This window comes from Bombus pascuorum, chromosome 10 (genome assembly GCF_905332965.1).
Source record: "Bombus pascuorum chromosome 10, iyBomPasc1.1, whole genome shotgun sequence".
NCBI lineage: Eukaryota > Metazoa > Arthropoda > Insecta > Hymenoptera > Apidae > Bombus > Bombus pascuorum.
This window is the reverse complement of record NC_083497.1, coordinates 9,927,292-9,940,616: the sequence shown is the minus strand read 5'-3', so window position 1 is coordinate 9,940,616 and position 13,325 is coordinate 9,927,292. Positions and strand designations below refer to the sequence as shown.

Genomic DNA, 13,325 nt, shown 5'->3' with positions numbered 1-13,325 from the left:
GGTGAAATTAGTACCGCCGATGGCGAGCCAGCTAACGAAACGACCAAGTAAAGCTTCGTCTTATTTAATTGACTCAAACCGATCCGCACGTACAGAGGGGCACTTCCATGTCCGAAGATCGTATCGTCGATTTACATGGTGATTTAAAGTCTCGCGTCCACGGTAGAGTTACCTTCGTGGTAATTTAATTTTCTTGTACACTTGTCTCCTAATCGACCAACAGATCCACAATGTACACTGAAATGGAACGATTTGTTATGTATATTCGCGATTATATTTACACCTTTTATAAAATGATGATAATTACTTGTACACGACACGCGTGGCTTGTCAGTTTTACTACGACTACGCCTGTACAGATATCGATCGACGACAATCAATTGCTTATATCGTACATTCCAATCATTCGTTACCAATCATCCTGTACCAAACTTATTGCAAACAAAGGTTCTAACAATCTTCCTCGTCTTCCAAAAAATAATCTTGGTAGATTTTTACGAGAGCCAACATCGATCGAGGTTTATGAAAGTTTTAGGAAATCGTCCAAGCAGCTTCAAAACAAAGACGTAAACCTCGTGTAATTCGCATTTCCTTTACTATCTTCGAAAATCATCTGGTTATATCGGGATAGCGATCGAGAATTGAAAAAATAACAATTTTATCGTTCCGCTTGTCTCTTAAATTGCCCTGACCTAATACCAGTCTGGTTGACGAAAGAAAGTCAGGGAAACCTTTCGACTTTCAAAGAGACGTAAAGTTTCGTCGAAGAAGATTACGACACCTGAGAAAGCGGACACTCGTGAAATTGATTTGGCTCGTGTCACCGTCGATAAAGAACTTAAGCAGCCCTTTCTTTCATTCGACGCGGAATCCGGTCCCGGCTCGCATCTCCATGGTAGGAAGCGAAGGACTTCGCAACACCACGAAAAGCAAAAGTTTTATTGAGCTCCGGGTTCCTGACCAGTCGTCCGCCTGAGAAAAGAGGAAGGGAGAAGAACCGGCCTATTATGCGGGTGCACTTGTCGTGCATTCGGCGAACCGCTTTGCATCGTAGCCCCTACCCACAGAAATTGCTTCACCCCGTTACTCCCCATTGTATTATATGGCTGTTTCGCGTAACCTTGTAATACTCTTGTACTCTGTACTCGACGAAATATGTTCTGTACAGCATTGTGATTTTAATCTGTCTGCATATCTACGAAAAATATTTCAAGATCATTAACCGAGACAGCGTTCCAATCAGACCCGAGACGCAAAGTTGCTTGGTAAGAAAATTAATTTCATTCTTAATATCGGACATAAAAAACTGCTAAGGATATCTTTGTTCTTTTCTCTCTCCCTCTCTCTCTCACGACGTAAAATCTCCTCGAGAGGAGAAAAAGTTTAATCGGTACCTTGTTCCTGACCAGTCATCCTTCTTAAAAAGGAAAAAAGGAGAAGGTCAAACCCATTAAACGGATGCACAGTTGTCTTTTGAGATTATATATAACGCTGCCATGGCATGCGCGTACCTTGATGATCCAAAACCATCCAACGTGGTCAAAATATCCACGCAGCTGCAATAAAACCTATCGTAGACCTCCTGGAGAGAAACACGGGGCCGTCTTTCGTTGCAAGTCAATGAAGAGTCAACTAAATTCGGTGCGGTACCCGGCCCCCTTTAATGGGCACCATTAGTTACAGCTTTTATCGGTTGTCCACTGTCCTGATCCCGCCAGTATTCTCATAGTTAAAATCTCCGTGAAAGAAACATCCATATACTTTAACTTAACGACCCAATTAGATGCTTTCTACTAATCGCTACTAATCTCAACGATTAGCATATCTGTCGTCTGTATTAAAGCATAGCTTCATGAAAATCTTTCATATTGTTCTATTTCAAATACCAATTCGAAAATTCCTGTCAAACATACAGCGACTAACCACAGTATTCGAACACCTATAAAAACCATTTGCGTGTGTTATACGAAATATTTTAAAACTTCACTGATACCCAACTTCACTAAGACCCAACCATGGTGATCAATTTATCCTGAACATTAATTTTTTAGCGTTTTATAGTAATAATTTATTGTAAAGACGTTATAGCTCCTATATCTATATGCAATTTCAGATTGATTTCAAATTTTTCCAAAATAAGCATGGCAGTCGCGTGTCGTTACAGCGATAACGAAGCTTTAAAATGTTTTATATAACGCACGGAAAAATATATTTATATATATTTTCTATGACAAATGTTCAAATGCTCTCGCGTGCCGCTATAAATCCCAGTAATTGAGAAACCATCGTGGAAGAGTTTCAGCTGCTGCTGCAAAGGTATCCACCGATGGGAGATATCGATGGAAGCCAATAAAAGGTGTACCAAATTTGTTCAGTATCCGATCCCATTCATCGCGGATCGCTGCTTAACCTTCTTCCTGTGCATCGATCCGGCGACCTGCGTATTCGAATACCACGAAGACAGCGTGCCAGCTCGACGAAAGTTCTCACGAATCTTTCGAGGAACTCTCCGAGGACCGGTCCCTCTGTTCTCGTCCTCCTTCTTTCCTTTACTTTCTCCATCCTCCTCCTTTTCTTCATCTTCTTCGTCTCTTCGGTGACCACTCCTTTCGGCGTCGATGAGGAACCTTTCGTTCCCGAGGGCCTTTTTGTTTTCGCATAACTTCGTAGGTTCATAGCCCACTCGCGGTCAGGGTACGAACAGGTGTCCCGCGGTGGATCGCAGGACGTGACTCGTTTCGCCAACCTTTCTTCTTTCTTTCCTTTTGTTTCTTGTCGTTTTAAAAACCGTTTATAATTCCCACCGCTACCTTAATACTCCCGCTGCTCGTTCCAGCCATTTCTGGCTTGGATCGCGTGTCCTCCAATCTGTCGATCCTTGCAGCGAATTATCGTCGAGACGTGGATGGAAGCGAGTTAGGTAATAACTGTTACACGCGTTACGGCGCATAGTAAAAGGGAAAAGAGATTCTTACGCGAAGAAGAAACGCTGATTTTTCATCCTTTCGACCCGACATCGTTTAACCCTTCGATGATGTAACAAAACGGCGAAGAATTCAGGATAATTGGATTTAGAAAATCGACACATTAACGATATTGCAAATTTATGTATAAACGTCTCGAAACTTCAAAGGTGTCTTTCTTCGTTAATTTGGGAGTGAAATTGCGATACAAAAATTCGAGAAACAGTATAATTAAACATTGTGAACATCTACGATCCAATTTATTTCTGACTGACTTTTGTGCAACTATTTCGTACTCGAATTTTACGATAACTACACGCTGTACCGATGTTAAGTCAAAGAGTTAGTTGCTACGAAACTATCGAACATTTGTAGGAATTCTCTATGTCGCTTTGGATAGATTTTAATAGGTTCGGCGACCGCAGAGACCGTTCCGAATTCCGTAGCATCTTGCCATGTTAGCAGTGAAAAATCGTTCGTTCGACAGGCCCGGTAGACCTACTGCGGATGAGGCACGCACAAAAGACGATGTGTACCATTGCCAAGATTGAGAAACGATGAAACGACCCCTTTTCTCGCGAACCATTCGTCTTCCATGCACGCGAACCCATACACAGTCGCCGGGAGTTGTAATCTTGGCTGTATCGTAATCCCAGATTATTATCTCGATGGTTGTTCTTTTTTCTTACTACTGTAATGTAACTACAATGATCCCGTAACGTAATGATAACTTTCTTCCGCCATGGCAGAAACAGCACGAATTCGTAGCCACGGGTGTGCTCCTGTGAAATTCAACGCTGCTATGGTGACATTCGGCCACCAACGCGCTTTATGTCCCAGTAGAATACTAATTGCGGCAATTTAGAACGATGGACGTTACTAATTAGAAATTAAGATAACCGAGTCACTCTGTGTTTAACAATTACCTCATAACGCGGTTACCGGAATGAACAATTGAGAACAGCGATAAACTTTCTCTCGTCACGCTTTCGTTAGAACAACAGCCGATCAGGTGAGAAGGAAACAAAAATTGAAATACGAATCTTACCGTGTCCTTCTTACTAAAAATTTCCTATTTAGCATTTTTTTAAATTATAATTAAATCGAGCAAAAAATGAGAACAATGATCGCACAAAGAAAACGATAAAACTTCTTCGGTTTTTTGTAGTAGCAGATAGAATATTTTAGCTAAGCTGAATGAGAGAATTTTGTGAAATTAGTCATGCGTGTGTCCTTTTCCTCGTCGACTGAACAGAGAACGCGAATTACCTGTATTCGATAGTATACCACCAACGAAGCAAAATAAATCCTGGCATGATTAAACCGAAACGAACAGAGCTGATAATTAATCGGCGTTAGTCGACAACGGCCGCTAATTGTCATTACATAACAAGTCGACGTTGTTCCTATTAATTAGAAAATCCAATATTCGTAGTCATCGACGATTCAGTTCACCTTGTAATTGGCCAAGTAATGCCATTAGCGTAGCCGCGACTCGTCTCCTCTTAAATGTCCTCTGCAACGAAATAAAATCTACTAGATTTAAATAAATGTGCGCGCGTATACGAGGGACGTTGTTACGCAATGTACGTGCATTACGGATACACTTGAGGGAACCGAGAGAAACTCATTAGTTTCATCATTCCCGGCGGTGGTGTACATTCAGCCACGACGCAACCCGTGCATGTATGTACATGGGTCGTCGCTCTTCTAATTGCATATACAACGGGGCTCGTTCAAATCAAGTTTCCGTCGAGCACGGCTTTCTATCCTCGGGCATGTTGCACGAGTCGTTTGGATAAACCCTTCGTAGAGCGCTTTTAGCGACTCGTTATCGACGCGAGTATCGATTATCTTTTTGCTCGCTGAATTCCACGTCGATCGAGCCGGGCTTTGCCCAGCGAGCTTCTTATTGCCGAGTGAAATTCTAACGAAGCCTAATGAGAAAATACTTTCAAAAAACATTGCGTTTATGTACGTTGAAATTTATGAACATATTTTGTGTATATTATGCAAGACGTTTTGAGAATTCATTAGCGTCGCAACGAGACTCGACTATCACGATCATACACGAGTTTTATCCATAACATCGATAAGCCATAATTCACTGCGACCGTATTTAACGCTTTTCGTATGTTTAAAGTGGCCATTTGTGTCGTTAGCTAAATTTTACTCAATACAGATTTACAGAAATAATCCTATAACTTTTATACGTATAATCGTAACAGTTCCGTTATGGTACTAATGAAATTTCAAAATGTTTCATCCAACGCATACAATATGAAATCAGAAATATATAGGAAATCGGAATAACGCGTGGCTGATGTTTCGCGAGTTAATTGGCGAAAAGTATTCGATTAATTAGCTAACTTTTACACGAACGAGCAACAGGGTGAGATGTGATGTAGTTGGAATTCGTCTACATAAATGAATATTTAATCCCAGATAAAGAGCAAATGAAATGAACCCTCGAGCCTGTTGTTGTAGTTTTAACAAATAAACAAGCTTATCTGAGAGTTACAAGTAACCAGCACGTGTATCTCGTTAGATATATCCGATGTCCCGGCCGTCTACACATATCTAACGTCAGTATGTTAAAGGTTAAGTATCATCGAAAGCGTACTCCCGTAGTGTGCGTCGCTAGAAGCTTTTATCGAAAGATACGGATACGAAGAATTCGCCAATCATGCCCGAAGAAATCGGACAGTTTTACGAGCGCAAAACACACAGAGGAGAACGTTCGTCAAGCATTTCAGACCTGTCTACCTTTTTGCCCGCGGCATCGCAACGTATATTTTTTCTCCCCTTTCCTCCCGTGATCTTTATTCAATTCGCAACACACACGCGCGCATTTACATAAATTACGGATTATAACGTCATTAAATCGAGGCAATCTGTCGAATGTGGAACGAATTTTGCAATACTTCGCCTTTGATCACGTGTCTCACATTTTTAATCGTTAGATCCAACCAATTTGAGCAAACGTTTCGCGCACTTGATAAAAAATGTCTCAACACTCGCATTATGCGTATCGAGAAATTGTTATGAAAATAATGCAGGAGAAAAGGAATCGAAGGAGAACATCGATTCACGTGCTTCTCGAACCTTGTAATCGTTTAGCAACCGAAGAAAAAATGTAAAAAAAAGAAATACGAGCAACATGGGCAGAGAATGAGGGAGACGGGGGTAGAGCCCGTCGGGAAATAATTAATATGCCATGGACGCATAACGAACGACCCCGCGAAGCAGTCTGTTTGTTTTCGGACGGGTCTTCTTCGGCTCCAGGCATGTCGGCCGTATCTCTCTTTTGCCCGGGCCTTCTCGACCTCCCGCTGCTTCCCTCTTTCCCTTTTTATTTTAAACGCACACGAAGCCCTTCTCCCCAGCTTCTTCTGTCTTTCCTCCCTTCTTCCCTTCCTCTACAGAGTAGATACAGTTCTCTCTAGTTTCCTCCTAACCACGTTCCGCGGCTCCGAAGAAAAAGGAAAGGCGTGTATACCTTTTTGGAGAAACTTCAAACTACCTTACTGAACCGTAACGTAAGATAAAATACAGACGTCGTATCGCAGGTTACATCATCGGAGGATACTTTTTGAGCAAAACTACTTACGTTATAATTGACTCACAGAACGGAATCTTCGTAAAAGTTTGGAACGGCCGAGTCGTTCGTACGAAGAACCCTTCGATGAACGAGGACTCTTTGCGTTTGATCGAAACTGGTCGCAAGAAGTTTACGTAATCTGGAGAATTACGAAGAAAAGTTTTCCTGAAACCCTCTTACGGCTCTTACGAGTCTCCGGTGGCTTTGTCGCTCTGAAGGCTCGTGAGAGCCGCCGACCAACCGAGCGAGCAGCGGCACAACAACGCAACGGTGCACACAACGAGAGGCCGCATGCCTCTCTCCATATATTCTCTCCACTTTAATCTTTCTTTTGTGACTCGGCTGTTTTAGCGTTTTTTATTCGCCGATCAGGCGGGCCTCGTGGACGCGACAGAGATGAAGATGCGCGATGAGAGAGGAGAAAACGAGAAAGACGAGGAACGAAAAAGAAAGACAAACGGAGAGAAAGAGAGACGGTAGACAGAGGCAGGGCATCGCTGCAAGCTTATTAGCAAGAAGTCGGAGAAAGAGGGGAACGTAAGAAGTTTCGTCGAGGGAGAAAGGATCGTTTAACGGGGAAAGACGCAGGGAGGATCCGAGGGGTAGACGAAGTAATATCGCGGATAAAGATGGTCTCTCATTACCATAATAAACAAGTTTGCTGCAGCTAATCGTTACAAAACCAAAGTTCTTTGTTCCACCGACGAAAGGGTTTGACTGACACGCTTCGCGATATCGAAGTTTCGCATCGATCGATCTGTTGCGTCGCTTTGTTTCTCGATGACAGAAGACAAAAAGAAGGTTGCCGCGATATCGCCTTGAGAGTTTCATGAGAATAGTCGAGAGGCAACGTTCAATCATGCTAATGAATTATTTCGTTAAACCGTAGCTCGTTGCAGTGAAATCCACATGGCAGCCTGTGCAGCAAAATAAATTATTCCGTTGGCCGAAGGAAACGCGAAGGGAGAGGCTGAGAGAAGAGTAAACGGGCGAGAGTAAAGTCACGGATAAAGATGGCTTCGCATTATCATAATAAACAGGCGGTACGATGGTTAGTCACTGCGAACTGCTCCGTGTCTCTTTGTTTATTTCATACGGCCCTCATTAACACACCGCGGAGAGAACTCTACTCTCTCTCTGTGTAATGTATATTTACGCTATGTCAAGCACGGTCCCAGTGTTGTATCGAGCCTGTTTCTCGCCGTGGATTTCTTCCAGACCCCCCGGTTGTAGTCTCTTCGAGCAAAACATCTCAAACATTACTCTCTATCAAAATTTGTTGTCCTTCTACCATTTATTTTAAGAAATTTGTTTGACAAATACGTTAGCGAGATATACGCTGTACTCGTAGATATACATCTTATGCCGATTCGCATTTTATCGAATTATGTATGTACTAAGATATTTATACGAGCCTATATAAAATTATAAGTCACATCGATGAACGAAGGAGGGCTTGGTAGCCGGCAGGTAAACGAAAGTAAGCTCTCTGTATACCTGTTACAACGAGCAGGGTATAATCTTTTATGACTTTCAGTCGGGTACTCATTAAGGGAGGCCGCCAAGTATATCAACGCAGTTATGCTTAAAATGCTTGAACGTGAAAATGCTTAACGATAGTGGAATTATATCGCTCGAATTGTCTTATCCACTATACAGGCTTATAAATAAAGATGAAATGTAATCAATTAGTAGAACGTGCAGCCTATCGCTTGAATAGTATACATTCGTTGATAAAATCTTGTTATATCCGAGATGTTGGAGACAAGTACAAGGGAATCTAGCGTATGTAAAGACGAACCGTAATATTGCATCATTAATCAAAATGAATCATCTATTATCAATCAAGGCTATTATTATCAAAAACAGCATGAGAAACGAAAGACGTCTTGTTCGCTTTATCGCACTTTTGGTATTATTCCAGTTGAGAAGAATGTTCTCTGACCTCAAACTTCTCTCCCTCTGTCCGACAATTTCGAGCGTAGCACTGGAGATAATTTATATTGCTGATCTCGTAATAGTATTCCTGTTTCATTGCCGTGATTCTCTCAAATTATAAACTTGATGTCCTCGCATGCAATTCTTTTCACCGGTCCTTTTTAATCTTGTTAAATCTTTCGATTTGAATTCCTCTCGTAATAACAAAAATTAATTAATCTCAATATTTTTTCCATTTACAGACTCGCCATACGTCCGAGAAGTGAGGTGTTATTGCAATCAACCGGAATGTGTGCCTCAAGGATATATGTGCCGTGGCAGGGGCTGCTTTTATCCATCATTATTAAGAGCAGAACCTAGCGCCTACAGTGGCTGCCTCGATGAGAGCTTCAAAGAACAGCAATGTCCTACGGGATACCTCTGTTGCGAACAAGATCTCTGTAACCACGTGGATAGCCCAGCCATGAGAAACAGGCTCAACAAGACTCTTCAAGGTTGAATGAATGTTCTCATTGCAAGATCATTAAAATTGCGTGAACTTAACTCGACGCGATGCCATCAGGAATGGCGCTTTCATATTTCTCTATAATGCTATTTTCGTACGCGTCTCGGCGTTTATTTTGCAACGAATTTTTTTTTTTTTTTAATACAAGTCACGCTCCGTTCGTTTTTTATCGATAGTGCGAGATAACATAATATCATTTCCTTTTAACTCGATTATTCAAATTTATTTCTCGTACGTTGCAAAAATCCTTGAGTTCAATGATTTCCACTTGTTTGATAAATATGTTTTAAGATATATGTCTATATGTAGAAAGAGAGAGGGGAAGAGAATTTTACGAAGCCTCGAACCGCGGTGATTTAAAACAATGGCGAAAGTCGAAGGTTGTGTGAATTTATGAATAATGAAACGTTTTGCATAATTTATTTCAAACAGCTAGGTATGTAACGAAAGACTTTTTATTGTTAACAGTACTGGTGAGTGACCAACGACCTTTTCTCGGTCCGGGGCAGCCGATCAATCACGGAGGTCAGTCGACAGATGGATGGTTCAAGACTGCCACAATCGCTGTACCGATTTGCGGTATAATCGTTCTACTGATACTGGCCAGTCTTGCCACTAAATTGCTTCAGCCTGTGCCGACGCAAAGCGACAAACTCGGATCACATCAAATGCCCGATAATGGACCACCGTTATTAGGATCACCGAAAGTGCCTCTCGTTTAATAATCTCGCAATCCCAAAGACGTTCGATAAAGTGTTCTAGCGGATAGACATTAGTAAGACTAACTAGAAAGCTAGCGGGCTTGTATAGCTCCACTTGGCTGTGAATTTTGTGAAAAAAGCGACTGCTGTAAATTATAACATTGCGTGTTGTGCATCGATAGTTGCAATTCCTTTGAACGACGATCCTGTGAATGATCGTCGTACGATTGAAGAGTGAGAAAAGGTCAATAAAACAGGGCCTTTGTACATGACGTTAATTAAAAGCAAAAAAGAAAGAAAAAAAAAAATGATACGCATGATAACGCCTTTATTGTAGCATTGTAAATAGATTATGTATTTTGTATCGTATATTAAATGATATTCGCTTATTTAGGCGGCGTACAAATTGTAATTGTAATCGCGTTTTACGATATCGTCGAACTTCGATTGTTAAAGACGGGTTTAGACAGAAGATCATAGTAATGTTACAATATAATCTCAAGGGATACACATATAATCCTGCAATAAGAATAATTCTTTCCATCGAGAAACGATATCGATGAAAAATGAACGAAGAACACTAAAAAGTCTGATACTTGTTTTTTTAATTGTATAAGATATCTTCTTCCGCAAATCAGTTATTCTAGTACATCATGTACTCCTCACATAATAATCGTATTCCATATAAATATTACTATATTGTGATAGTATGACATAACTTGTATATTAATTATATTATTAAATGTACCACGACTTTATTTTACAACACGTGTTACTCGTGAGGGACAAATCGATACGAAAATCGACTTAAAATACATTGAAATAATTTTTCAATAATCGGTCTCTATTTATTTCCTCCTTTTTTTATAATTACATATACATACCATACCGATACCCGATATATAGGAAGGGTATGTCATTATTCCGTAAAATAGGTAATCTATTTGATCAGCTCAGAAAATTTGTCTCGTTTCATTTCGAAATAGTAACCATAAAATGTTAGTATAATATAAATGTTTTGGCATCACAGTTTAAAATCGTACAATTTTCACATTCCTTGTCTCATTTCCTTTTACAATTTCCACTCGTTTTATACCTTGTTACGCATCCATGATCCATTTCACTCTTTTTCATGGGAAAAAGTGTAGTAGCTTATAAAAATACTGTTTAAGGTATGTATCTTTATTTGTATCTATGATTTGATCTTCCCAAAAATTGGGCTACCAGTCAAGTTCAATTGAAATTCGAGCAGGACATTGTGTTCCATCTATGTACATGTAACATAGAAATACTAGGTTTCGCTCGATACTATAATCAGTCGACCGTCACAACCCGCATGACGGGTTCCATTTATACCAGTTAACACGTCATAGTTCTAGGACAGTATTTCACCGAACGATTTAACATAAGCTTCGTGAAGTTTGTTGATAAAATCAGGATCACTTCTCAATAAATAGTTAAAGGCTCGAAGAAACTGATTTTTTGTCAACGGTTCTAATGGTCTGGTTAAAGGTTCGGGTGGACTAGGGGCAGCAAACATAACAGGAGGAATTAATGCCGGTGCTGATCCTCTTCCTGATAGAGTGGGAGGCGTAATAATATCTTCCGATGCCTGATAAGATTAAAACAAAAATTTCAAATTTCGCGTACTTATATAAATGTACAAACCTAACACGAGCAGATATATACAACCACTCACCGTTGTCGCAGATGCATGAGCAAATAAAGATGCGAGTGGATTTGAATTGCTAGGACCAATAATATCTGATGCTTGATGATTCGTCAAAGTAGAAGTTGATGCATTTGTGGGTGACTGTATCCTAAGAAATCCTGTTGTTCCATTTGTATCGGTAGCAGTTTGATTCATAGGTGTTAAAATTTCTTGAGTTAAAGACGCAGGCGTAGGTATCATTGAATCTTGTTGAGAAGCAGTTCTATTTCGTTTTTTAGTTCTGTTCGAAGCTGTTGTATTACAAGCACTGTTAGCAGTCAGTATAGTAGTTGGAGCAGTCTGTTGTTGAGTAGCTGGTTGAGGGGTTATAGATCTGTGTTGCTTTTCAATATGTTCAACTGTGTGAGCTGCTGGGTGTGACATTAATCGAGCAAGCAAAGGCTTACTTTCGTTCGCAACAGTACCCCCTGGAGTAGGCTGATCTCCAGCCTTAAAGTGACCAGTATTAACCTAAAAAGATTGTAAAATCTAACATATTTCCAACTCCTTACTTTAAAACATTATATACGATTGAACATGTAATACTAACTTTTGCTTTTGCAAAAAAGTCCATTACACTCTGTGAAGTAACATCTGGACCTAATGGTGCAGCTAACGGCCCAGATACATCATCAGTTGTAGGAGTACCTAATGGAGATTTGGTACTATGTCTTTCTTTGATACCACCTCCACTACTACTATTATTTCTATTAGTATTAAAGTCTTCTTGAGCTTTACTAAGCATACTAAATATATCAACATTGCTTGCATTAGGACCGGATTCTTTTTTTATATTAACAGCAGGTTTATTGAAAGTCTTGCGGTTTTCCTCTGATTCTTTAATAAGTTTGTTCAACATCGCACCAATGCGTACACATTCCTCTTTTTCATAAAACCAAATGCCATAAATATTACATCTGGAATTTCTATAGAGTAAAAAGGGTTCCTGGAGCTGTAAATCTAAACCTTGCGTAACTGGCTCTACTAGGTTATTTGTATTTAATCTGTAAGAATGTTATTCATACATAAAATAATAGGCTTATTTAAGACTCGCACAGATTTTTTTGATATATAATTATCTTTCATATAATGTCAGATAATAACCTATAACAAGATCACTGAACACTATAAGGTATATAGTATTATGATACTTCAAATACCTAGCAAACTATATATAATATTGTAATTAAATCATATACATTAATTTGTTTTACTAATGCAAATCTAATAAAAACAATGTTTCCAATACAATATATGAAATAATGAGTTATAGAAAATATTAAAATATTCATTGTGCCTTTAACTATAAGACATGTTTCCTAGAACGTTATTTTCACTGAATGTATTAATGAATGGTATAAATTATACATATGTTATTACTCGTATGCTTAATATTTGTAATATGTTTAAAAAATATAGACAAATACAATACAAAAATGTACATGTATATGTATGTATATACGTATATACGTTATACGTTACCTATTCATGATAAGAACACTGTTATAGGGTTCGCCATTTCGCGAGTATACGAATAGAGCACCTTCAATATTCGTTTTTTCCCACTCATTATTAACTGCGTTAAAAGTATAAAGTGCTACGTGTGTCGCAGTCTCCAGAATATCTTTTACATAGGGGTCTACCCGTTTCAGAGCGGCCACGTTCATTCGTAACCCTGTTAAATCCGTCATCGTGCTCCTTACAGCTTGATGGTATAGTTTATGAAATACAAGAATAATCGGTATTTTCCTAATTCAATTGAAATTTAGCTTAGTCGTGCAAGCCAATCACTAAGAGCACTGTATTTTGATCTAACGTAAGCAGCTGCCTGTATATTAAACGTCATACTAGATTTTAAGGTTGATACCGTTGCTACATCTGCGAGTTAGTAACATCACAGAAAGCC

The 13,325-nt window shown here is 39.6% G+C and overlaps 2 protein-coding genes across 2 annotated transcripts in view; one reads left to right on the top strand and one right to left on the bottom strand.

Moving 5' to 3' along the window:
* The window catches only part of LOC132911280 (BMP and activin membrane-bound inhibitor homolog), a 25,952-nt gene extending 15,407 nt beyond the window's left edge, over window positions 1–10,545 (top strand). Inside the window, exons 2-3 of the mRNA XM_060967843.1 lie at window positions 8,745–8,996; window positions 9,476–10,545. Coding sequence (XP_060823826.1) covers window positions 8,745–8,996; window positions 9,476–9,729 — 506 coding nt within the window. The 3' untranslated portion in view covers window positions 9,730–10,545. The remainder of the gene's footprint in view (window positions 1–8,744; window positions 8,997–9,475) is intronic.
* LOC132911261 (mRNA-decapping enzyme 1A) lies at window positions 10,532–13,325 on the bottom strand. The gene is made up of 4 exons (XM_060967788.1): window positions 12,902–13,325; window positions 11,970–12,423; window positions 11,408–11,890; window positions 10,532–11,320 (listed from the first exon to the last, which is right to left on the bottom strand). The coding sequence occupies exons 1-4, from the start codon at window positions 13,108–13,110 to the stop codon at window positions 11,084–11,086; spliced, it is 1,383 nt and encodes a 460-aa protein (XP_060823771.1). The 5' UTR covers window positions 13,111–13,325; the 3' UTR covers window positions 10,532–11,083.